A 27,277-nucleotide genomic window follows, 5' to 3' on the forward strand; every position below is an offset into this window, starting at 1 on the left:
CTTGAGATCCCTTCTATTTTTATTGCAGATTAATCTTCTATACAGTAAATTTAGAACATGCTATGCAACAGGAAGTTTGTCTCTTGTCCATAAAAAAAAAAAAAAAAAAAAAAAAAAAAGGTCTGAAGGCGTAAAAATACCTTTTAGATTATTTAATAAATAATAGTAGCTGTTTGCAATTGTCTTTGTATCCCCTGGATCAAAAGGCTGACTTTCCATGGCAAAGAGCATTGTACGTTGACCATCACTTATTGTCCATTAGTGTCATGCCATGGCCCCTGCACTGTAGTACTGACATGGTAACCCTCAGCCATCTGTTTTCACTTGACTGGGTTGAGCTTCAGCACAAGACTCCAGCATCTAACAGAATGGTTTTTAACCGGGAGAAATGCAAAGTCCTACATTTGGGCAAGAAAAATGAAATACGCATATACAGAAAGGGAGGAATAGAGCTAAGCAACAGCAAATGTGAAAGAGTTTAGGTATACTAATAGATCAGACAGAATATGACTCAACAGTGTGCCACAGCAAAAAAGCTAACAGAAGCATAGTCTAGATCACGTGAAGTAATCCCTCCCCCCTCCCCCCCTTCTACTCATTTGGTCAAACCTCATCTGCAATACAGTGTCAAGTTCTGGGCACCACATTTAAAAAGGGAAAAGAAAAAAAAAAAAAAAAAAAACTGGAGCAAGTTCAGAGAAGAGCGACCAGAATGGTGACCAGTCTGCAAACAATGTCCTATGAGGAATGGTTAAAGGATCTGGGAATGTGTAGCTTGCAAAAGAGAAGACTGAGAGGAGACGTAATAGCGGTCTAGAAATATCTGCCTTCTGGAGTCCTCCCCGCGTGCTCTGGGTCCTGCGGCCAGGTCTGCGCCTCACATGGATTAGACTGAGCGCGCCAGCCGGCAGGTCTTCCAGGTCTGCGCACGTGGGGTCGCGTCGCACCCTGTGACGGAGCGCACCGGAAGTCCGGGCAGCTTTTTAAGGATGGGGAGCAATCAAATGGCGGTGTCTGCATCCCCGCCATAATGAATGAGGAGCCGCTGTCACCTGGGCAGCTGCTGTCACCACCGCAGGAGGTACAGCAGCAGCCACAGCCGCCAAAGCAACGCAAGCAGCTTAAGCAACTGGAACATCGAGAATCTTCCCATCACCAAAGCCACAGCAGTGGAGGGCGTACGAGTTCCCGCAGAACCGGTTAGAAAAGACCTCGTCAGTTCACCTCCGCCAGATGGGAGCCCTCATGTGAACGGCAACCACCACCTCCGGTACCCTAGTCTGAACGACAGCGTGGTGAGTGATCTTTGTGAAAGTCTCACCTTGAGTAATGTGCTCTTCTGTTTTCCTCTCTTTTTTTCTCCTTTCAATTCTTGAGGTGTTAGGAGCCAAAGAAGTGTAGTTCTAAGAGTAAAAACAAGGAGTGTGCTTTATGTAAAATCAGTCTTCCCACCTCCTACGTCAAAAACCTGTGTGCGGACTGTATTCAGAAAACCATAGCGGAAGAGTCCCCCAGGTTTTCTATGGAATTAAAGAATTTGATCCAGACAGAAGTCAGGGATTCTTTAAAAAGCTTAACCTCACTCAGGAAGAAGAAGCAAAAACTAGTTTCCTCAGAATCCGAGGAATCTGTAGAGTCCCGTTTTACAAGAGAACTGCCTTCCTCCTCTAATCTCTCCTCATCATCTTCGGATGATGATGGGGGGGGGGGGGCAGGCCTTGTTTTTCAGTAGATAATACTGAGAGACTAGTTAAAGCCGTCAGAGTGACTATGGGTATTACTGATACCAAAGTTCCCAGAACAGTCCAGGATGTTATGTTCGGGGGCTTGGACCAGAGGAAGAGACGCACATTCCCGGTTAATGAGAGGATCAGATCGCTTATAGAAAGGGAATGGAAAAAAACTGAGAAGGGTCAGCTGCCTTCCTCCTCTAAGCGGAGATACCCCTTTGAAGAAGAGGATGCGGCTAAATGGGACAAAACCCGTAAGATTGATGTGGCCATTGCAAAGTCCTCAAAAAGATCCACTCTGCCCTTTGAGGATTTAGGAGCCTTGAAAGACCCGCTTGATAAAGCAGAGTCTTTCCTTAAACAAGCCTGGGAGTCGTCAGCAGGGGCCCTTAAACCAGCAGTGGCAGCCACCTGCACCGCTAGATCTATGATGATCTGGCTTCAACAGTTGGAAGACCAGATTAGGGGGAATGTCTCGAGGAAGAAGATTTTGTCGGACCTTCCCCTTGTGCAGGGGGCGGCTGCATTCCTGGCAGACGCATCGGCAGATTCAGTTAGGCTGGCTGCCCGGTCTGCAAATCTCTCTAATGCAGCTCGTAGGGCATTATGGCTCAAGAGCTGGCCAGGGGATGTGCAATCAAAGACTAAACTATGCTCAATCCCTTGTGAGGGGGACTTCCTGTTCGGCAAAGGTCTAGATGACATCCTGGATAAGGCCGCAGACAAAAAACATGGGTTTCCCACTGTCTGGTTCCCAGTTTTAAAAGCTCCTTTCGGAAGAGGAAGTACAGTCGCAGTAAAGCTCCCAGAGACCAAGGTAGCTGGAAAGACAGGAAGCCGTATAACAGAGGCTTCATGTTCGGGGGTCCCTCCTCCGAGAATAAGAAGGCCCCTAAGTGACAGTTCCCCCCCAGGTGGGAGGAAGGTTGTCCCACTTCCTGCCCGCCTGGGAGAAAATTTCATCCAATTCTTGGATCTTAGGGATAATCAGGAGGGGGCTCACATTGGAGTTCAAGAGCAGGCCCAGGAACACCGTCAAAATTTCAGCCCCCAGGGGTCTAGCGGAGCAGATAGCCTTACAGCAGGAAGTTCTCTCTGCTCGTGAAGGGGGTTCTGGTGGAAACACCTGCACCCGAGCAAGGAAGAGGATTCTATTCAACTCTCTTCCTAATAAAGAAGCCGGACGGCTCCTTCAGGACCATTGCCAACTTGAAGAAGCTGAACAACCATTTAATCTACAGGCCGTTCAAAATGGAAACAATTAAGTCGGCCATAAGGATGCTATTTCTGGACTGTTATATGTGCGTCCTCGATCTGAAGGACGCCTACTACCACGTCACGATCTTGGCAGATCATCAACAGTTTCTGAGGGTGGCTGTACAGTTCAGCAAGCACGTAAGGCATTTTCAGTTCGCAGCTCTTCCCTTTGGCATTTCCATGGCGCCGAGAGTCTTCACAAAAATTATCCTGGAGGTCACAGCACATTTGAGGGAAAGAGATATTCTGGTCATCCCTTATCTGGACGACTTCTTAGTAGTGGGCAGATCAAGACAACTCTGTGCTCTAGCCCTGGTGGACGTCATGGCCAGTCTAAAACGCCTGGGTTGGCTGTTAAATTTAGAGAAGTCAAGGCTGGAACCAAAGCGGGTCCAGTCTTTCCTGGGTCTCATTCTGGACTCAGAAAACCAAACCTGTCTTCTACCAGAGGAAAAGAAGCTGAAGATCGGATCCCTAATATCTCGGGTTATCAGCAATCCGACCATGACCCTGAGGAATGCAATGTCTCTGTTGGGTACAATGACATCTTGCATCCCGGCGGTTCAGTGGGCCCAGTACCATTCCAGATGTCTTCAACAGGAGATCCTGGCAGCGGACAGGCGGCTCAAAGGTTGCCTGAATGGGAAAATATCTCTTCCAGAGGTTGTAATCAACTCCCTGGACTGGTGGAGATCTCCAGTCAATCTATCTTTGGGGGTTCCTTGGACCTTCCAGGTGTCGGATACAATTACAACGGACGCAAGTGCAGAAGGCTGGGGAGCTCACCTAAGAGATTGTTCTGTACAAGGCCTCTGGTCGGACAGCGACACAAGTCTCTCTTCCAACATGAAGGAGCTGTTGGCTGCCAAAAATGCTCTAATAAAGTTCAGTCCTGTTCTTCGGGGTCATCACATCCGGATAATGTCAGACAACAGATCGACAGTTGCCTACATCAATCATCAGGTGGGTACCAGGTCTCTCCCTCTGATGTTAGTAGCGGATCAGATCTTCAGGTTTGCCGAGAGTCAGCTGCTCACGCTCTCGGCACTGCATATAAAAGGAGAAGAGAACGTAAAGGCCGATTTCCTGAGTCGTAACATCTTAAAACAAGGAGAGTGGGAATTGAATCCAGCCGTATTTCAGCAGATTGTGGGCCGATGGGGACAGCCCCAAATAGATCTGTTTGCAAACAGACATAATCAAAAGACCGAAATCTTTTGCTCCCTGAATCCAAAAGAGGGGGTATTTGCGGTGGACGCGCTGCAGATTCCTTGGAATTTTACTCTAGCCTATGCCTTTCCCCCTTTAATACTGATCCCTACTATCCTGAGGAAGATCCGAGAGGAAAGGGCGAGGGTTATATTGATCGCCCCGTTCTGGCCCAAGAGACCATGGTTCACTTGGATGAAGAGAATGTCCCAAGCAGATCCATGGGTTCTTCCAGACATCCCGGATTTCCTCAGGCAGGGCCCAGTCTGTCATCCCCCAAAGATCAGGCCTGCATTTGACGGCCTGGATTTTAGAAGGTCGCTATTGACACAAAGGGGGTTTTCTCCGGATCTGGTTACTACCCTACTGGCAAGTAGAAAGCCGGTACCAACTAGGATCTATGGTAGAACCTGGGCTAAGTTCCTGTCTACCTCGGGTCAGTCCGCCAAAGGGAGGATTCCTATTGAGGCCATACTAGAATTCCTCCAGAAGGGGTTAAGCATGGGACTAGCCACCAGTACTCTTAAGGTACAGGTATCAGCTCTGGGGGCATTATATAATTATGACTTGGTGGCGAATAGGTGGATCATTAGATTTATTAAAGCTTGTGATAGGTCCAGGCCTATTCCTACTCCAAGGATGCCTCCTTGGGACCTTAATTTGGTTCTGGAGGCACTAACCAAACCTCCCTTCGAGCCCTTAGAGGAAGTTTCAGAAAAAGTTCTAACTTTAAAGACTGCCCTACTGGTAGCCCTGACATCAGCTCGTAGAGTCAGTGACTTACACGCGCTATCTGTTAACCATCCATTCACTCAAGTATGTACGGATAGAGTAATCTTAAGACCAGACCCAGCCTATCTTCCGAAGGTAGCCTCCAAATTCCATAGGACGCAAGTAATCACTCTCCCTTCCTTCTATCCTAATCCTAGGGATTCTGAGGAACATAAGCTTCACACCTTAGATGTTAGGAGAGTGTTAGTCCAGTATTTGCAGGTGACAAAAGCCTGGAGGAAGAGTGATGCCTTATTTATATCCTTTCAGGGAGCTAGGAAAGGACTTAAGGTTACAAGAGGGACCATAGCTAGATGGGTCAGGGATACTATTACCTTAGCCTACTCTTCTAGCAATCTGCTGGTTCCAGAGAACCTGAAGGCCCACTCCCCCAGAGCGGTAGCTGTTTCCTGGGCTGAGAAGGCGGATGTGCCCATCGACATCATATGTAAGGCGGCAACTTGGTCATCCCCCGCTACATTTTACAAACATTACCGTCTTGACCTTTCCTCTTCTACTGATCTGTCCTTTGGTAGGAAGGTGTTGCAAGCGGTGATCCCTCCCTCTGGTGTCTGATCTCTATAAATCTCTCAAGTGGTGCTGTCACGGGAGAAGGGGAAAAGATCCTAGTTACTTACCGGTAACGGGATTTTACAGAGCTCATGACAGCACCCTATTAATTCCCTCCCCTTTATCACTATGGTGTGCACTTTTTAAGGTGTTTATTACAAATGTTGAGGTGGCGGTTATGTACTAACCTGTTTTCGGAGGCCCTCTCATGCTCTGAAACAAGTGGTGCTGTCATGGGCTCTGTAAAATCCCATTACCGGTAAGTAACTAGGATCTTTTCCATTGCTTTGGGCACAAAGGCCTGATTAATTTAGATTGGTGTTGTTCATTCCAGCCTTTAATGAAGGTGTGTGGTGGTGTAAGAGGCACCTGATACATTAACTGGCGAACGCCTCTTAATCAGTTGGGTTTTAAGAGGTGTGTACCTTGCCAGAAATTTTACTTCAAATGGACTGAAGTAAGATTTATGGTGTTAGATATGCCATATCTGGTCATGAATTAGGTTAGCTATGGCATGCCCAAGCCTTTCCCACTTTGACAGAGCTGGCATGAGTTGTAATATTTTGGGGCAGCTTGGTAGTCATACTTTTTTTTTTTTTCACAACAGTGTTTTACACCAGAAAACTGGGGCCGATACATCAGTGTTTGGGCATGCCATCAAGACTTGTAAAGACTGATCAGCTATCACCAGTAACACTGATGGCTTATCCCAAGGACGGGTATCAATATATTGGGGAAAACTTCATAGATCACTTTTAAAATAAACCCTTGCATATAGAATTGGCATTGTCATGATCACTAACTATACAGTTCAGAGTAAAAGTGGCAACAATTTTCTTTTGACAGATTTTATTTGTACATTTAATTTGAACATTGAGTATTTTTTTTTTCCCATTTAGAGAACTGATCATGGCCCTAAAAAAAAAAGTCCCTTACCTACACTTGCAATGTTGGAAAAGAAAACTCCTTGCTAGGCTTTCTTTAGCAAAGAAATGTGAGTTTACCGAGGGTTCCAAGTTTTGATTTCAACACCTCACTGATCCTGTCCTGCAAGACTTGCATTCTCTGATAGCAGAGACTGGCACAGGAAGAACTACAGGTGCATCTCATTAAATTAGAATATCATCAAAAAGTTAATTTAAGTTGTTCAATACAAAAAGTGATACTCAGTCATTAAAAACAGTGATCTATTTCAAGTGTTTATTTCTGTTAATGTTGATGATTATGGCTTACAGCCAATGAAAACACAAAAGTCATTATCTCCGTGAATTAGAATACTTTATGACAGCTTGAAAAAAAAGTTTTTGAAATACATTTCAGTATGGCATAGTTTTGTATGTTCAGTAAATGCACTCAATACTTGGTCGGGGCTCCTTTTGCATCAATTACTGCATCAATGCAGCGTGGCATGGAGGCGATCAGCCTGTGGCACTGATGAGGTGTTATGGAAGCCCAGGTTGCTTTGATAGCAGCCTTCAACTCATCTGCATTGTTGGGTCTGGTGTCTTTCATCTTCCTCTTGACAATACCCCATAGATTCTCTGTGGGGTTAAGGTCAGGCGAGTTTGCTGGCCTGTCAAGCACAGTGATACTGTGGTTTTTAAACCAGGTATTGGTACTTTTGGCAGTGTGGACAGGTGCCAAGTCCTGCTGGAGAATGAAATTTCCACCTCCAAAAAGCTTGTCGTTAGAGGGAAGCATGAAGTGCTCTAAAAATTTCCTGGTAGTTGGCTGTGCTGACTTTGGTCTTGTTAAAACCCAGTGGACCTACATCAGCAGATGACATGGCTCCCCAAGCCATCACTGATTGTGGAAACTTCACACTAGACCTCAAGCAGCTTGGATTGTGTGCCTCTCCACTCTTCCTCCAGACCCTGGGACCTTGATTTCCAAATGAAAATTGGAACTCTGGGACCTTCTGGAGTGTGCCAGTGACTGATTTCTGTACATCTGTCAAGTCAGCAGTCTTCCCCATGATTGTGGAGCCTACTGAAACAGACTAAGGGACCTTTTTAAATGCGTGGGAAGCCTTTGCAGGTGTTTTAATTATCCTAATTTACTGAGATAATGAGTTTTGTGTTTTCATTGGCTGTAAGCCATAATCACCAACATTAACAGAAATAAAATCCAACAGGAGAATGGAAAAAATCTTCAGGCACCACTGTGTGATATTTATATTGTTTAACAACAGCAGTGGTAACGGACAATAATGGTGGTGCAAAGGCTAAAGTGTGGCATCTATGCAACAAGTAGAAAAATGAATAGCAGCACTCACCAAGTCCTTTGGCTAAAAAGTCCTTTATTTCATAGTGTTCTGGACAATCAGATGCAGCGGTCTATCTGAGGTGCAGGGGAGACGAGAGGACGACGGCCATTTTGCGTTTTACAATGCATCTACGGGTCCAAACTATCACTAGTTTGGACCCGTAGACGCATTTGTAAGATGCGAAACGGCCATTAAAGGAGCAGATACAACTGGTTGATGGCTTATGTTCCCAGAGACAAAGATTGGGAGTTAATATTCAATATGGCTTATCCTTCATTCCAACATTACCTGTTGGAGAAAATTGGGGAGTCTCCCAAAAATGTTTGAGTAAACATTGATGATTTCAGGATGATATTGTTCTAATGTGTATCTGCGCCTTATAACTTGAAGTAAGCTATGTTCACAAGGAAAAGCGAAGAATCATTTGTGTATTGACATTGCTATGTGTATGCAAGGCAAGATGTAAACCTTGCAGAACAGACTTGTACATTTTCCCTTCAGTCTGGTTATGTTAAATCATTCTACATATTGTGACTGATCCATCCCATAAACGAAAAGCTGGATGCAAAGTTTCAGTAAATCTACAGCGAAAAGTATGCAAATGCTTCATTCCAGATGTCACATCAAAGAAAGATAGCACTCCAGATTCATAGTCGAGGAAAACCCCAACTTTTTCTGGAGGCTTATTTAGATGAATGGCTCTCCTCTCTCCTTTGTGGAAGGCCCAGTACTCATAATCATATCTTTTAATGCACCATGATCCACTTGTCCACCCAAGACGACTCGACTCCGTGTCTCCTTTCCTCTGAATAGACGGGTATGTGATTCCTATCCACCAGCCTTGTCCTGCCTGGAGAACATCAACTTCCCAGTAGTGAGTGCCAGAGAAGTAGGAGTCTCTGCTCAGAATCTGCATGAGTTTATCAAACCTTGGTGGGTGGTTAGAGTTAAATTTCCCTAACCATGCACACTGTACTGTGAGTAGGTCCTCCGAGAGCCTCAGTTTAGGGTGCATTGTGTCTGCATCTAAAGTGGGGGTCCGGGCATCTGTAAAGAATTTGAATAAAAATAGAGTTAAATAAGAAAAGTTAAAGCTTAAAGGAGTCATTCACTTTGTCCCTATTTTAACAAAAAATATAGATGATACATGTTTAGAGCTGGTCTACATTGTGAAGCACCACCCACTTGTTAGTGCAGAATTCCTCACCGACTACACAGCTCTCCCGTTTTCAAAATGGCTGTTCATGGAAGAACATGTGACCAGACCTGTCTATCAGCACCTGTCAGGTGAGAAACCACTGTTTTTCAATTGGAGGATAAAGTGAACAACCCCTTAAATATGATCCCCCTACCTAAGAGTAGAATAAAATAGCTAAAAGCTGTACCCCCTAGTAGTCAAACTAACCCTAAAAATGCTCTAATAGCTAAATGTGCCATTTGGCTACTAAAATGCTGAAGGAATACACCACACTGAGTTCTATGCATTCATAATTCTGTCAGCTTCTGCAGAGAGGGGCAGGGGAACGCTCTCATGACAAATATACCAGAATCATAAGCTATGGGCCTAGTTCATCTGTGTTTTGGGGTGTTTTTATAACTTTTCTTTTGTCTGGCAAGTATCACAAACTTTTCTTTTTTCATCAAAATGACACATATTACTATCTTTATCCCCTTCATGGCACGGCCTTTTCTGTTTTTGCGCCTTCGTTTTTTGCTTCTCTTCTTCCCAGAAACAAAACTTTTTTAATTTTTCCATCAATATGGCCATGTGAGGGCTTATTTTTTGCGGGACGAGTTGTACTTTTGAACGACACCATTGGTTTTATCATATCATGTACTGGAAACCAGGAAAAAAAATTCCAACTGCGGTGAAATTGCAAAAAAAAGTGCAATTCCACAGTTGTTCTTTTGTTTTTGTTTTTACCATGTTCACTAAATGCTAAAACTGAGCTGCCATTATGAGTCTCCAGGTCATTATGAGTTCGTAGATAGCAAACATGTAAAGATTCTTTTTTAAGTGGTGAAAAAAAAATAATCAAAAGTTTGTTAAAAAAAGTTGCCATTTCCCGAGACCGTTAGCGTCTCCATTTTTCGAGATCTGGGGCTGAGTGAGTTGACGTTTTTATTGATACTATTTTGGGGTAGATCCAATGTTTTGATTGCCCGTTGCTGCATTTTATTGTAATGTTGCAGCGACCAAAAAAAAACTTAATTCTGGCGTTTTGATTCTTTTTCTCGTTACGCCATTTACCGATTGGATTAATTATTTTTATATATTGATAGATCGGGCGATTCTGAACGCAGCAATACCAAATTTGTGTATATTTTTATTTTTATTTTTTTTATGTTGCCGGGGGCAAAAGGGGGTAATTTGAACTTTTTCTATTTTTTAAGCTGTGATCACCTGTGTCACACATAGCAGGGCTTCAGCCCTTCTGTGTGTAGCAAAAAATGTGCACTACCATGATTACAGAGCTGTAGCTGTATAATGCTTCCCTATCTTAGCGCAGAATATTAAGCAAACATATGTTTTAAAGGTAGATAAGCAATGATGTTTAATTTCAAGGGGTTGTTTGGTCAACCCAAAAGAACTTTTAATGACTATATCAAAAGGATTACAGGAATTTACCCATAGGGGTCTTTTTTTTTTATTTTCCTTTGAAATCTGCTCAGTCCCCTGTTGATAGGACTGCAATAATGCCGAGCTTTCTACACCTGCATAATGTTCCATCTGCCAATCACATTGTTTTCCCTCCTGCTAGCCCCACCTCTTTGGACAAAATGTCATTTGCCATACATGTCATCTAGATACAACCAACTCAGCATGTATGTCTTCTTAGCGCAGGCGCACTATGCTATTCCTCACTCCCCAACCCTTAAACAGCCAAGCTAAATTAGATGACATGCAGATCGCTTTCTGTCTATTTGGAGGCCGGGCTCATAGGAGTTTAATCCGTGTGATCTGCAGTTGAAATGGCATGACAATGCAGGAAGCCACACATTATTCCAGCCTTGTGGCCAGGGTACACAGTGGACCACCAAAACACATTTAAAAAAGGGCCTTTAAGTTCTTTTTAGTTAATAGTTTTATGCCTTACATGATTCTATGATATAAGGCAGTGGCGTGACATTGGCAGACCACAAGATCGCTATGGGATCCTTGAGTTGGGAGTCCCATTGCCAAGTGGGATGACATTATTGGATCGCGCCTGTTGCTCGGAGCCTGCAGCACATGAGGGAAAGGGGGAAATGGCAAGGTCTGTATTTTCTTTCCACTTTTGTCAGTCAGTACTCATATGTGGGGCTGTGGGAGCATCATACTATGGGGGGGGGGGGGGATGTCCTGCTGACCACACAGTATGATGCCTTCAAACTGTGGGGGCTGTGAGTGCATCATACCATCATATTATATTGTAGGTGTGATGAGTGTAGAGGATGTGATGACTGCAGGTGGGATGACTGGGGTGCATCAAACTGCATTTGGGATAACTGTGGGGGTCCTCAAACTGTGTTTGGAATATTCATACTGTGTGTGGGAGGACTGTGAGGCCATCATACTGTGTGTGTGTGTGTGGAGGGAAGGCTGTTGGGGGCATCATTCTGTGGGTGGGAAGACTGTGGAAGCCATCACACTGGGTGGGGGAACTATGGTTATCACTGTTTTTGGGGCATCATACTTTGACAATGTCATACTTTGTTGGGCCACTGTGGGAGCATCACCTACTCTGCCAAATATTTTTGGGGAAGGATGGGGGAGAGGGCTCAGTTAGGACTATAGCTATGGGGCTAACTACATCATCTACATCACTGATGTAAGGGTGTTGTACACAAACCGATAATGGACCAATGCCAGGGTGCTGCCTAGTAGGTATGAATAACACACAGTTAATCATAGGTTTTTGTAACACCAATTTACCCATCATTTATTGAGTTATGTGAGCCTAACCGCCTGAGCTCTAGCCGGATACACTTTTACGTGATTTTTTTTTTAATTTAAGTGATCAACAAATTTGCATGTTTCTAAAAATAATTTTGATTTGTGTTGTCATTTTCCAAGACCCGTAACATTTTAATTCTTCCGTTATTTGAGCTGGGTGGGAACTAGTTTTTTGCACTGCAAGCAATGGATTTATTGATATCATTTTGAGTTACAAACAATGTTTTGGATTTTATTGCATTTTTTAGAGAGGTGTGGTGACTGAAAAAACGCAGTTCTAGCATTTTGATCTATTTTCTCTTTAAGACATTTACCAGTGGGGTTAACTAAATTTATATTTTTATAGATACAAACTTTCAAGGATGTGGCAATACCAAATATGTTTTTTTTTCTTTATTTTAATGGGCAAAAGTGAATGATTCACATTGATATATATATACAGTACAGACCAAAAGTTTGGACACACCTTCTCATTTAAAGATATTTCTGTATTTTCATGACTTTGAAAATTGTACATTCACACTGAAGGCATCAAAACTATGAATTAACACATGTGGAATTATATACTTAACAAAAAAGTGTGAAACAACTAAAAATATGTCTTATATTCTAGGTTCTTCAAAGTAGCCACCTTTTGCTTTGATGACTGCTTTGCACACTCTTGGCATTCTCTTGATGAGCTTCAAGAGGTAGTCACCGGAAATGGTTTTCACTTCACAGGTGTGCCCTGTCAGGTTTAATAAGTGGGATTTCTTGCCTTATAAATGGGGTTGGGACCATCAGTTGTGTTGGGCAGAAGTCTGGTGGATACACAGCTGATAGTCCTACTGAATAGACTGTTAGAATTTTTATTATGGCAAGAAAAAAGCAGCTAAGTAAAGAAAAACGAGTGGCCATCATTACTTTAAGAAATGAAGGTCAGTCAGTGCGAAAAATTGGGCAAACTTTGAAAGTGTCCCTAAGTGCAGTTGCAAAAACCATCAAGCGCTACAAAGAAACTGGCTCACATGAGGACCGCCCCAGGAAAGGAAGACCAAGAGTCACCTCTGCTTCTGAGGATAAGTTTATCCGAGTCACCAGCCTCAGAAATCGCAGGTTAACAGCAGCTCAGATTAGAGACCAGGTCAATGCCACACAGAGTTCTAGCAGCAGACACATCTCTTCAACAACTGTTAAGAGGAGACTTTGTGCAGCAGGCCTTCATGGTAAAATAGCTGCTAGGAAACCACTGCTAAGGACAGGCAACAAGCAGAAGAGACTTGTTTGGGCTAAAGAACACAAGGAATGGACATTAGACCAGTGGAAATCTGTGCTTTGGTCTGATGAGTCCAAATTTGAGATCTTTGGTTCCAACTACCTTGTCTTTGTGCGACGCAGAAAAGGTGAACGGATGGACTCTACATGCCTGGTTCCCACCGTGAAGTATGGAGGAGGAGGTGTGATGGTGTGGGGGTGCTTTGCTGGTGACACTGTTGGGGATTTATTCAAAATTGAAGGCATACTGAACCAGCATGGCTACCACAGCATCTTGCAGCGGCATGCTATTTCGTCCGGTTTGCGTTTAGTTGGACCATCATTTATTTTTCAACAGGACAATGACCCCAAACACACCTCCAGGCTGTGTAAGGGCTATTTGACCAAGAAGGAGAGTGATGGGGTGCTACGCCAGATGACCTGGCCTCCACAGTCACCAGACCTAAACCCAATCGAGATGGTTTGGGGTGAGCTGGACCGCAGAGTGAAGGCAAAAGGGCCAACAAGTGCTAAGCATCTCTGGGAACTCCTTCAAGCAAAAGGTGGCTACTTTGAAGAACGTAGAATATAAGACATATTTTCAGTTGTTTCACACTTTTTTGTTAAGTATATAATTCCACATGTGTTAATTCATGGTTTTGATGCCTTCAGTGTGAATGTACAATTTTCAAAGTCATGAAAATACAGAAAAATCTTTAAATGAGAAGGTGTGTCCAAACTTTTGGTCTGTACTGTACCTATACAATCGTTTGTGCTAAGAGGTTAATAAGGACTATTACTATAGAATTGTATATTTTTATTGCCAAGTCTAAATAATGCTGTTCTTCTGAATCTTGCGAGATATCCCTCCTCTTGCATGTATATGCATATAGTCTTGTTAGTCATGGTGGCGTGGTCCACCATGACTCTAGATTCAGGGAGTTATTGAGACCAGGTAACAAAAAAATATATATTTATGGTAAGTGACAGGTCCTCTTAAAGGGGTTGTCCAGCCTTAGACTACAAGTTTACACTCTATGTGATTGCAGACTTATGAATCCTCACATTGTGCATACTGCACGCTTTGAGTATTCTCCAGCGCCACGATCAACAGGCATGTGATCACAAGTATATGATTTGCATAATTCCTGCCACATTCCAACTAGACTGTGTCTTGCCTCGCTCAATACAAGTGTATTGCTCAGGTCCAGTCGGCATATGGCTGCATGTATGCAAATCGCATACTTCTGGTCTTGTGTCCACCAGCATTGGAGAATCCTAGCAGTGTGATGTGAGGATTCACAAGTCTGCAGTCACATAGGGTGACTGCAGACTAGGAACCTAAGACCGGACAACCCCTTTAAGGGTTTAAAATTGATTTTGGTTATTTTCTGCTTTTTTTTTTAGACTGTCTTGTTGGCTAGTTTATAACTCTGCACTTAAGAATCTTTGTTTCTAAGGAGTCATGGAGTATATTTATGCTGCATATCTCCTATGGGGAAAATAAGTAACCAACTTACTAAATTATCTAATATGTACGACCAGCTCTAGCAAAATTTGGGCAATCAATTCCTTGACTCCATTAAGAAGAAAAATCACAGCTCACATTATTGTACTTCTGCCTACTCAGTAGTTTGCCGTGTGATTGTTGTAATGGACTTATCAAGTGCTGTGCATTACAATGCTGACATCTAGAGTCTAAATGAGAGATGTACAAAAAAGCTCACAACACAATATTGTACTGCAGTAGACAACAGGACCTATAATGCTATGGAGTCACAGACGTACAAAATACAGTACCACTTACATTTTAAGAGTGATGACCTGTTCCCATGAGATCCTGTTATCATTAGTTTTCCAGGATTTTGGATGGATCTGGATTTGGGACCATCAACGCCATCTGTATTGATATAAAAAAAAAAACAGGAGCTGATTGAACAGTGGATGTTTCTCTGGAGGAAATGCCATGTAATGTGTTCTTTCTCTTGGTTGGACCTTTAAGATGGATAAAAGTTGTTTAAATAGGACCAGAGGTTTGACGGGTCTTTTAAGAAATAGCATGATGCAGCCAGATAGTTTTAGGCTACATTCCCACGGTGAGTATTTGGTGCGTTCATGATGTTGCACCATTTCTGCTTCTATTTACATTAGGTTACTTGCGGTTTTTCATTACATTTTTGTGTGCAGTCTTTTTAACATACTCTTTTATTGCGTGTTTGACGCTGCGGCTTTTGTCTCCTGTTGGTGGGTCATGCTTTAAATAAAGCTGCTTTGTTTAGACAAAACATTATTGATTTACTTAGGTGTGGATTACATGCGATTTTGATGCGTTTCTGCCGCGGAAATGCACAATGCCAAAAATGCACCAAAAGCTCATTATGGGAACTTAGCCTATGGATATGTGCACACAACGTCATTTTCAGGCAGATATCACCTGGAACCCGCCTGAAAAATTGCAAAAAAATCTGGCAAAAATTATGAACGAGTAGCTATGCACATACGTGTTAAATCTTTCATAATTTCTTTTAACTGTCTCAGGCTTTGAAAACCATGAAGCAGCTAAAATAAGTGACCTGACCATTCCTTTAAGAAATGACTCCAGTGACGTCAGAAAAGACATTTCAGGGAAAACACCGCTGGGATTATCCTGAAGCGTCTTCTGCTTCAAAAAAAACAATCAATGAGCTGCTGTGCACATAAATGGTCCATCTTTTATCATTTCTTTTAACCCCTTAATGACCAGGCCAATTTTTACAATTCTGACACGTTTCACTTTGAGTTAATTACTCTGGAACGCTTCACCGGATTCCCCTGATTCTGAGATTGTTTTTTCGTGACACATTGTACTTCTTGTAAAATGTAAAATTTGTTCGATATGACTTGTGTTTATTTGTGAAAATATCAGAAAATTGGCAAACATTTTGCAAGTTTCAAAGTTTTAATTTTTATGCCCTTAAATCAGAGATGTCATACAAAATAGTTCATAAATAACATTTCCCTCATGTCTGCTTTACATCAGCACAATTTTGGAACCAATTTTTTTTTTGTTAGGAAGTTCTAAGGGTTAAAAGTTTAACAGCGATTTCTAATTTTTCCAACAAAATTTACAAAACAACATTTTTTTAGGGATCACATTTGAAGTCACTTTGAGGGGCCTATATGACAGAAAATACCCAAAAGTGACACCATTCTAAAAACTGCACCCCTCAAGGTGCTCAAAACCACATTCAAGAGCTTTATTAACCCTTCAGGTGCTTCACAGGAACTAAAGCAATGTTTAAGGATAAAATGACAATTTTACTTTTTCCCACAAAAATGGAACTTTAGCCTCAAAGTTTGCATTTTCGCAAGGGTAACAGGAGTAAATGCACCATAGGTGGTGGAAAACTATTGTTTGGCGTGTGGCAAGGCTCAGAAGGGAAGGAGCACCACTTGAATTTTGAAGCGCAAAATTATCTGGAATAGATAGTGGACGCCATGTTGCATTTGCAGAGCCCCTGATGTGAATAAAGAGAAAATTTCAGCTCACCCCTGAGATGTAATCCCAGTCTGGCATGGAGCACAGAGTCCTCGCTGCTGCACAGCGCCTGGATCAATGAGGAAGTGAAGATGGATCCAGCTCAACACACCGGGCAATTAATTAAAATTCAACAATCTTTATTGGCAAATCCTTTTAAAAACTTGTAGAAAAGACAAAAAATGGACATCTCAGACGACAAACCATATGTTATGGGGTGGTGTGTATAAAATATTTTACCATACGCATTTCGAGTGAAAAACTCTTGAACACTGGCTATGAAAAAAATATTCTGAACTGGACTTAAGTATACTAACAAATAATCATGGATACAAAAAACACATGAAAACAATCAAGAAAATACCAATCACAGAGAAGACTAGACTGAATATATGAAAAGAAAAAGGTGAAAACAAAACAAAAAAATTTTTTTTTCCCCTTTTCTCTCTTTTTCCTTTTCCTATTTTCTGCCCTTATTTGTACAGGTTTTCTCTAGGACCTTCTCATATGTATACACGTATACGCACATAGTCGTTCATATGTATTATATTACATATTTCTTATTCAGTTTTTCCAGGGTACATTTTTTGTTTTGTTTTCACCTTTTTCTTTTCATATATTCAGTCTAGTCTTCTCTGTGATTGGTATTTTCTTGATTGTTTTCATGTGTTTTTTGTATCCATGATTATTTGTTAGTATACTTAAGTCTAGTTTAGAATATTTTTTTTCATAGCCAGTGTTAAAGAGTTTTTCACTCGAAACGCGTATGGCAAAATATTTTATACACACCACCCCATAATATATGCTTTGTCGTCTGAGATGTCCATTTTTTGTCTTTTCTACAAGTTTTTAAAAGGATTTGCCTATAAAGATTGTTGAATTTTAATCAATTGCCCGGTGTGTTGAGCTGGATCCATCTTCACTTCCTCAGAGCCCCTGATGTACCTAGACATGGTAGAAACCCCCACAAGTGACCCCATTTTGGAAACTAGACCCCTCAAGGAATTTATCTAGATTTGTGGTGAGCACCTTAAACCCCCAGGTGCTTCACAGAATTTTATAACAATGAGGCAGGAAGATGAAAAATCATATTTTCCCCACAAAAATGTTTTAGCCCCAAATTATGCATTTTCACAAGGTTAACAGGAAAAAATGCACCATACAATTTGTTGTGCAATTTCTCCTGAGTACTCTGATACCCCATATGTGTTGGAAATCTACTGTTTGGGCACACGGCAGGGCTCGGAACGAACACCATTTGACTTTTTTGAATGCGAATAGTTAGCAGAAGCCAAGTTGCATTTGGAGAGCCCCTAAAGTGACTAAACAGTGGAAACTCCCCACAAGTGATACAATTTTGGAAACTACACTCCTCAAGGAATTTATCTAGATGTGTGGTCAGCACTTTGAACCCCCAGGTGCTTCACAAAATTTTATAACGTTGAGCTTTGAAAATAAAAAAATCACTTTTTTCCCATAATTTTTTTTTTTGCCCCATTTTTTTTTATTTTGTTGTGCTATTTCCCGAGTACACAGTTACCCAATATGTGGTCAAAGACTACTTTTGAGGCACAATGCAAAGCTCAGAAGGGTAGAAGCGACATATTGGAGATCAGATTTTGCTGGAATGGTTTGAGAGTCCCATGTCACATTGGCAGAGCCCATGAGGTGCCAAAACAGCAGAAACCCCCATAAGTAACCTCATTTTACAAACTACACCCCCAATGAATTCATGTAGGGGTGCAGTGAGCATGTTGACACCACATGTGTCTCACAGAATTTTATACTATTGGGCGGTGAAGAAAGAAAAATTAAATTTTTACCACTAAAATGTTGTTTTAACCCCCCAAAAATTGACCTCTCAGTTTGTTGTGAAATTTATCCTGAGTGTGCCAGTACCCTACATGTAATCTGGAACTACTTTTCAGGCACAGTGGAAAGCTCAGAAGGGAAGGGGTGCCATATTATAGTGAAGATTTTACTGTTATGGTTTGCGGGTGCCATGACCCATTGGAAGAGCCCTCAAAGTGCCAGAACAGCAGAACCAATCCCCATAAGTGACCCCATTTTACAAACCACACCTCTCACTGAATTCATCTAGTGGTGCTGTGATCATATTGACACCACGGGTGTGTCACAGAATTTTATTCCATTGGGCAGTGTAGAAAAATAATTACATTTTTAATACCAAAATTTTGTTTTAGCTCTATATTTTACATTTTCACACAGGACAATGGGTAAAAATGGCACCAAAATTTGTCAAACAATTTCTGCTGAACGTGGAAATACTCCATATGTGGCTGTACAATACTGATATTCGGTAGGGACCGAGCGATATTTTCCTACTGGAGCACAGATTTTCCTAAAATAGTTTGCAGACTCCATATACAGAAACCCTGAGTGCTATAAGAGCAGAATACCTCCCTCAAGTGACCCCATTTTGGAAATTACAGGTGTAGTAATGATTTGACTACATGGGTGTTTTCCAGAAACAAGCAGCAGTGGATGTTTCAGAGTGAAAATTGCAAATCTGCTACTGTAGTGACGGATGACGGACCTGAGTGGGGACTTGCTTTCTTTGTGGATTGATTTGAAGCTTTTCTTAGAAACATTTTACATAACATTTTGGATCACATTTATCCTGTGCTCTACGCTGAGCACTTATGTCGGAGTTTCCATCTAAATCTCCGAATGATGTGATTCAGATGAAACCCATGAGGTATCCATTTACTATAATGAGGCAGCAGAGTTACTCTGGACTCTGTCTGGCCTCTGTTCAGCGTTGCCCTTCTTTTCAAAACTGTAGCCCACTGCATTTTTATGCACGCTTAAAAAGATGGACACCGTTGGATCATAGGCCAGACGGCGTCCACAGTGCCTCCATCTGTCTCATTATGTAGAATCTTCTGCCAGAGGTTCTGTCTGAATCAGATTTCAGAAATTTACGTAGAAAACCCAGGCAGAATGAACAAATCAATTTTTATGTTTGGCTTCTGTCACGCACTTAAAGACGCTTTTTTTTAAAAAAAAAAAATTCCATTGCCATATTTGAGAGGTATAGTTTTTCCATATTTCTATGGACAGAGTCATGTGAGGGCTTGTTTTTTGAGGGACAAGTTGACGTTTTTATTGGTACCATTTTCGGTCACATATTGTTTTTTGATCACCTTCTATTCCAATTTTTGGGAGGCAGAATGAACAAAAACCGGCAATTCAAGAATGGTTGTTTGTTTGTTTTTTTATGACATTTCGCGCATGCTAAAATTGATAAGGCAGCCTTATTCTTCGAGTCTGTACGATTACAGTGATACCAAATTTATATCTTTTTTTTATGTTTTGGCGTTTTTACACAATAAAAACTATGTTATAGAAAAATATTATTATTTTTGCATCAATGTATTCTGAGAGCTATAGATTTTTTATTTTTCCACTGATGGAACCGTATTGCAGTATTTCTTTTGTGGGACAAGATGGCATTTTCATAGATGTCATTTATATTCAAATTCGTATTTTTGATCGCGTTTTATTCCACTTTTTGTTCAACGTTATGATGAAAAAGCATAGTTTTTTGCCTCCTTTATTTTTTTACGGTATTCACTGAAGGGGTTAACTAGAGTGACAGTTTTATCGGTTGGGTCATTCAAAATATGTGTACTTTTTTTTTCCATAAAAATTTGTATTTATGGGTATAATTTTATTATTATTACTTTGTGATTTTTTTTTTAAAAAAAGAACATATTTTAAAAAATTTGTAAAACTTTTTTTTTTTTACATTTTTTGCTTAGTCCCTCTATGGGACTTTAACTTTCATTAGTCTGATCACTGGTATAATGCATTATACCTGTCAGTACTGCACTGACACAAGCCTCTTAGACCATGCTCTGAGCATTGGCTAACAGGCTTTCCGTAGCTGGGCAACCTGGATGTTGTCATAATGACAATGGCACCTTTGCAACGACTGGGCCCTTGCAATGACGTCGGCAATTCACGATGGGCGCCAATCTGAAGGCAGAGGGAGCCCTCTCCTTGCCTTCTAAATGCTGTGATCGATATCAGTGGGCACCGCTCATGGCTGTGAGAGCTGGGTGTCGGCTGTCATGTAAGCCGAGCACCCAGCGGCATTTGCGTGGGCACAGCTCCTGTGTCCACCCGATCGCCAGGACGTATTCATAAACCCAAGGTCGGGAACCTCTTCCCAACCAGGACGTATCATCCAAGGTCGTGAAGGGGGTTAAGTGCCACAGGCCTTGAAAACCATGAAGCAGCTATAATAAGCAACATAACCATTCTTCTGGCGGCCTCCACTATTATATGTTGAATTTAAAAAATGATTCCAGTGAAAAAGCACAAAAGACGTCAGAAAAGACGTTTCAGAGAAAAGATCCCTGGCATTATCCTAAAGTGTCTTTTGCTTCAAAAACAATGCGAATATGCCAGTGTCTAAAAGACGTCGTTTCACATACCTGAACGTTTTTAGGAAGATATTGATTAGTCTACATACAGACTAATAGAGGCCCCGATTCATCATCTGCATTTTTTTAAGTCACTTTCTTTTTTTGTTATGAGGTGTTAGTAGCCATTTTTGGTGCCAAATTCATCAAAATGGTGCATGTAATTCATGAATTTGGGGAAAAGTGGAAAATTGGCTTCTTCTTGTCTTGAACTTTTTTTTGCTACCTATAGTGTTCAAATTCGCCATACAGCAAAATACACCAGGGGGCGGCAGCAGTGGAACTGCACCAAATTTTGTGCCTTTTTAAAAAGTCGCAGTTGATGAATCAGGTGACAACGTCTGGAATTGCTAGATTTCGACCCCAAAGCGTAACAGCACCACCCAAAAAAACATAAAACAGACATCAAAAACGGTACAAATAGAATAATGAATTGTTTGCAAACAAAAAAAGCGCAATACACAAAACTAGATGAATGATGAATCAGCAATTTGATGGCAATTTTCTGGTTTGCGGCATTTTTTCAAAACCATTTTTCCCGTCATTATTGAAAAATGGCAGAAAAATAAAGTTACAATTTTTTTTTTAGTTAAAAAAATGCTATGGCCTGATATTACTTATTATTGTGCAATATTGAATAGTCGACATTCTCAGCATTTTATTTTTTGGCATTTAACTAGTATTAATGCTTATTTCAAAGCGCAGCATTTTCTAGGTATAGCATTTTTTTCTGGCATTTTCTCTAAGCTTTTCCTTAGAATTTCAAAAATATGCAAAAACTAAAACAATAAAATTGTGACTGACCTGGGGCTAAAAGCAGCTAAAACACACTAAAGCGCTGCGGAATATGTTGGCGCTATATAAATAAAGATTATTATTATTATTATTATTAAAAAACAATTCAAGCAAAAGCCTATTTTGCTGACAGTTCTCTCCTGTAAATGGCACAATGTTTAACTAGCCATGGACACAGATGTATAAGAATTTGGTGCAACTGCTAAGTCCTTATTCACACAAGGTTTTTTGCAGTACTATTTGTAAGACTTACAAATACTGATGCAAAATAGGGACTATAATACTGATGTGTCAATAAGGCCTTAGGCCATGTTCTCACATAGCATGAACACTGCATTTCTTCTGCTGTGTTCTTTTGTGCAGAACATTTGCTGTGTTTATCATTTCAAAAGAAGTGGATGTGATTTCTTGAAAATGAATGACCATGGGCATTTAAAGTAAGGCCACGGCCCCACTATCAGTATTGGGTCAGTATTCGGTCAGTATTTTTTCTCAGGAGTGGGAGCCAAAACCAGGAGTGGGTGATAAATGCAGAATTGGTGACTTGTTTCTATTATACAATTCCTCTGATTGTTCCTCACCTGGTTTCACTCCTGAGAAAAAATACTGACCGAATACTGATAGTGGGGCCGTGGCCTATAGGTAAAAGAAGCAGGGGGGGTGTCCGCAGCCCAAGCCACTTGATTATGTTCTTGAGACTCCCTAGTGCATGTTGGGAGACTCAAATGGAATGTCATCGGAAGTGAAAAAAATTAATGAAACCAGGAATTGGTGTAGAGTGTAAAAGGTAGGGAACTTTCAATTGATATAAATTCCAAAGTGATTATTTTTTTTAAACAATTAGATAATTAGACATTGACTATTAGGTTTGAAGTAACCCATTTAATGCATATACAGTGGTCTTGATAAAGAAACAGAAGACAAATGAGTGAAAATTTTCTCCAATATGGCCCTTTTATTTCATGCAGACAATGAATCAAAAACCTTCTTCGCTGAGATTCCCTAAAAAAGAAAGGGTGTGAGAAGCCTACATAAAAGTAGACAGGACACACAAGGTTACATGTAAATTAGTTTGAAATATTTTCCCATAGAGGTTTTGACCCTATTCAAAAAAGCATGACGTACTTATACAGTGCTATCATGTGCCTGAATTATAGTTCACAGACTATTCAGGACTTAATGAAATTTGAGGTGGCCCGTGGCAACCTGCCTTTGTTTGTGAATTCTTCATTAGATGAATGGTGATGATCATAGGATCTGCCCCATGTGCCATATATAATACTGGTGTCTTCTGGGGTTCTAGTTTTAAAAAAAAGTTTTTGGAACTTTAACCCTCAGTCTTGCAGTTTGCTCCTGCACATTTCAGAAGACTCATATGGGACTTTCCATTTAATTTTAGAACTATAGTTTGTGATTGTGCGCATGGTGAAGCTCCATGTGAATGCCCTGTGACCTGCTTACTGCTGGCATGTTTCTGCTACCATTCAGAAAGTGTGAGATGCCTCACAAAAAAGTGGCCAGTATTCATTCGATAAGGAAATAGGGAGACAAAAAATCCATGACATAAAAATCTAGTCTAGGTCAGGAGTGGTCTTCTCAAAAGAAGTGTTTTTTTAAGAAGTGACCCCTACCTTTTTGAAAGCGGATTGTAGGTGGCTCCTTGATTGAAGATTTGAGGTTTTCTATGAAAGCATTATAATATTCCTCGATATGGTCAAATTTGACGGGGACTGGATGCAGCTGCTCAGCCGGAACTGACTGACTCTTCATTTCTCTTTCAACTGAGGAGAAAGCCTAAATGAAAGAATAGGCCATTTATATAACGAACAACAACAGGATAATGCAGTCTATACTACAAGACACCAGTAAGCTTTGTAGCCACATAATAAGATATTAAGTTTATCATCTTCATTCAAAATAATTATAGAGCCAAAAATGATTTATTCAAAAATCTTAATCTAAAACAGAGAAGAAACATTTTTGGAAAACTGTTTGGAAAAGTCATAGTCCGATTCATTATTGCATTGGTGCCTGTTTTTTGTCAAATTTTTAGTGTTTTCCACCATATCCTCTCTCCAATTGCCCCTTTTTGAAAGGTCTATTTTATATGTGTTTATCTGTTTGTTTTTAATTCGCTAGTGTGGGTAGAGTTTAAGGTTTACAGATGTTTTTGGCTTATTCATCATTTGTGACTTAGCAAAAAGACAGAAAATGTGTTGCAAATGTTCTCCAGTCCCCCCTTTGGAGTGATTCAGATATTTTTGTGCAGTTTTCCGAAACGTGTGACTTTTTGTGCTTAAACATTGCAAAGAAAGTTAAAGACAAAATTGAAAGCCCATGAGCAAAAGTATATTTTAATCAATAGATCTTGGAATTATAATAAGTTCCACAATTGGATGTGTTTAAATAAAATGTTCCTGTGCTGAGATAATCTTATAAATGTGCCCCTGCTGTGTACTGTGTAATGGTTGTCTGGCCATGCAGGAACATGGTCTGATCATACCACATCTCCTGGGCAGGGAAGGACACAAAAGAGTATACAGATATTAAAGCACGTGATTGCAGAGGATTCTTTTTGTGAGTAAACCATTTCACTGCCTGTTTTTAAACAATATTCTACCTCAAAGAATCAGCTGTGATCCCCTGCTGTAATGTTTGTATACTCTCTTGCGTCCTCCCTGTCCAGGAGCTGTGGTATGATCAGACCATGTTCTGTACAGGGTCAGACACATCCATTACACAGTACACAGCAGGGGCACATTTATAAGATGATCTCAGCACAGGAACATTTTTTTTATACACATCCAATTGTGGAAGTTATTTTTATTCCAAGATCTGTTGATTAAAATATACTTTTGTTCGTAGCACAACCCTTATAATGAACGTGGTCCGCCATTTTTAAGAATTTGTCTCAAAAAACGGCAATGAATAACACAACAAAAAAGAAAAGTGACTTAAAATGATTTGCAATTAATTTAGAAACAATAGGAGTATAAAATGCCTTGCAATGCAATGATGTTAGAATACTGTATACTGCTTTAGTGTTTTGTATGGAACCTTAAAGGGGTTGATCAATTTATATTTTAACATGTGTTGGGAGACATGATTTTGCAGTAATGACTATTATATAGATATAACAGGTTTTCCTCTTCCACTTGTAAGACTACACAATTCTACTGTTCTCAAAATGGTAGTTATCAAAGCAAAAGGTGGCTACTTTGAAGAACCTAGAATATAAGACATATTTTCAGTTGTTTCACACTTTTTTGTTAAGTATATAATTCCACATGTGTTAATTCATAGTTTTGATGCCTTCAGTGTGAATGTACAATTTTCATAGTCAAGAAAATACAGAAAAATCTTTAAATGAGAAGGTGTGTCCAAACTTTTGGTCTGTACTGTACATGGTCTGTACATCTCCTGTGCAGGGAGGAAGCAAAAGCAGGGAATCACAGCTGATTCTTTCTTTGAAGTAAAACATTGTTTAAAAGAAGGCAGGGAAATGCTTTACCTCACAAAAAGAATCAGCTGTGATCCCCTGCTGTAATATCTGTATACTCTTTTGCTTCCTCCCCTGACCAGGAGATGTGGTATGATCAGACCATGTTCTGTACAGGGTCAGACACAGCCATTACATAGTACACAGCAGGGGAACATTTATAAGATTATCTCAGCATAGGAACATTTTATTTATACACATCCAATTGTGGAACTTATTATCAAGATCTATTGATTAAAATGAACTTTCGTTCATGAGAAAACCCCTTTAAGGGAAGGCCATGACCAAACCCATCAGCTTCCTCCAATTAAACAACACTACACATAGCAAAGCAGTTTTTCTTTTGGCTGGTATGCAGGTGTATTCACATGTTCCTCCATCATCAGTTATTTTTTGAACAGGAGTCTGTGCAGTCTGTGAGGAAGGCTGCACGAACAACTGGGCGGTGCTTCACAAAAGAGCAGAAATGGTAATATTTTTATATTAGTAAGTTCTTGAAAATCATGTCCCCAACACATTTGTTTAGATAAAGTGTGCACATAATATCTTATTCAGGTGGATTCCGCTCGGTAAACCACCTGAGAAAGCTCACAGAAAATGCTAAAAAACCTGAGCATATACATTTCTATGTAAAAACCAGTTGCTGTTCATATGATCAGACTTTTGAGCATCTTTTAACCGCTTCAGGTTTTCGAAGATAATAAAGCGGTTTAAGGAAGTGACCATTCTTCATGAGTTTTCCATTTGGAAGACGCTATATACTTTATACTTTACAAGTCAATGGGAAGGCTGAAAAAACACAAGGAATATGCCCGGGCATCATTTTTAGGCTTTTGCCAGCATCTTTGCCTCAAAAACTGCTAAGGAAAAAAGAGACAGCACAAAAACCAGGGATAAAAATGCTGGCACACAAAAACATAGAAAAAGCGATAAGGAAATAATCCAAAAAAAAAGCCTATACAAAAGAAGCTTTAGGGAAAAAAAAACACTGGCATTTCCTGAAGCGTCTTCCTCTTTAAAAACACAGGGGGTTCACCTGCCTCAAAAATACATTGGTGCAAATATTGTAAAGCAGTTTTTTTTTCATTACAATATTAGTTGTCTATCCTTATGATAAGTAGAGGTGAGCGAACCTGCCGGTCTGGGAGCCCTACTGCTACAGGCAACACACATGAAGGAGACCCAATCAGGAGTCTCTGAATTTCCAAAAATTAGGGCCAGACACCACAGTGGCATCAATTTTACCATAGTAGAACTAGTATAATGGGCCACTGAGACCTCTTCCACTACAGCCAACCCAGCAGATGGAGACCCAATCAGGAGTGTCCACATTTCCAAAAATTAGGGGCAAACACCACCAAAGTGGTATCAATTTCACTAGAGTTGAAATCGTATAATGAGGACCGACACCCCTTCCACTAAAGCCAACCCAGCAGACGGAGACCCAATCAGGAGTCGCTGTGTTTCAAAAAAATAATGTTAACATCAGCAGCAGCAACAGCAGGCGCAGAAGCCATGACAAAGATATCATAGACTGCAATTACGTGAGATCAATGCCACACATTAAAACAACACCATCGTCTAGTCTGCACAGTCTGCGATTGGGGTGCAAAAGTCCTTGGAGATTCATGACTTGTTCATCCTTATGAAAGTTAGGCGGTCTACACTTTCAGGGTGTGCTTATCCGTCAGGACACCACCAGCAGCGCTGAAGACACGTTCTGAGAGAAAGTTGGCTGCCGGACATGAAAAATCTCCAAGGCCTCAGGCAACTCTTCCATTATTTATGACCAAAATGTAAAAGGGTCCAAACCCTCCCTGATGGTAGTGATATTCATCTCTAGGTACTCCTGCAACATCCTCTCCAGTTGTTCATCTCATGTCAGACTTGTACTCTGTTGAGCTGGTGGAGCTTGTCTAAAAAATGTGTGAAGCGACTCACAGAAATTGCCTCTTTCACTTACATTGCTGCTGCTAATGTTTTTACGTTGACGAATTGACGTTCCTGAGGATGGAAGTCTACAGCTGCTATGCACACTGTGT

General features: G+C 40.8%; 1 protein-coding gene across 1 annotated transcript in view; it reads right to left on the reverse strand.

The window, feature by feature from the left end:
* Positions 1-6,400: 6,400 nt before the first annotated feature.
* Positions 6,401-27,277, reverse strand: part of TRIM14 (tripartite motif containing 14) — a 77,867-nt gene continuing 56,990 nt past the window's right edge. Inside the window, exons 4-6 of the mRNA XM_073662451.1 lie at positions 23,368-23,530; positions 14,781-14,873; positions 6,401-8,850 (exon numbers count right to left, since the gene is read on the reverse strand). Of these exons, the coding sequence (XP_073518552.1) occupies positions 8,315-8,850; positions 14,781-14,873; positions 23,368-23,530 (792 nt within the window). The 3' untranslated portion in view covers positions 6,401-8,314. The remainder of the gene's footprint in view (positions 8,851-14,780; positions 14,874-23,367; positions 23,531-27,277) is intronic.

Source organism: Phyllobates terribilis, unplaced genomic scaffold (genome assembly GCF_046119375.1).
Source record: "Phyllobates terribilis strain yellow unplaced genomic scaffold, ASM4611937v1 Scaffold_1__5_contigs__length_1240528914, whole genome shotgun sequence".
Taxonomy (NCBI): domain Eukaryota; kingdom Metazoa; phylum Chordata; class Amphibia; order Anura; family Dendrobatidae; genus Phyllobates; species Phyllobates terribilis.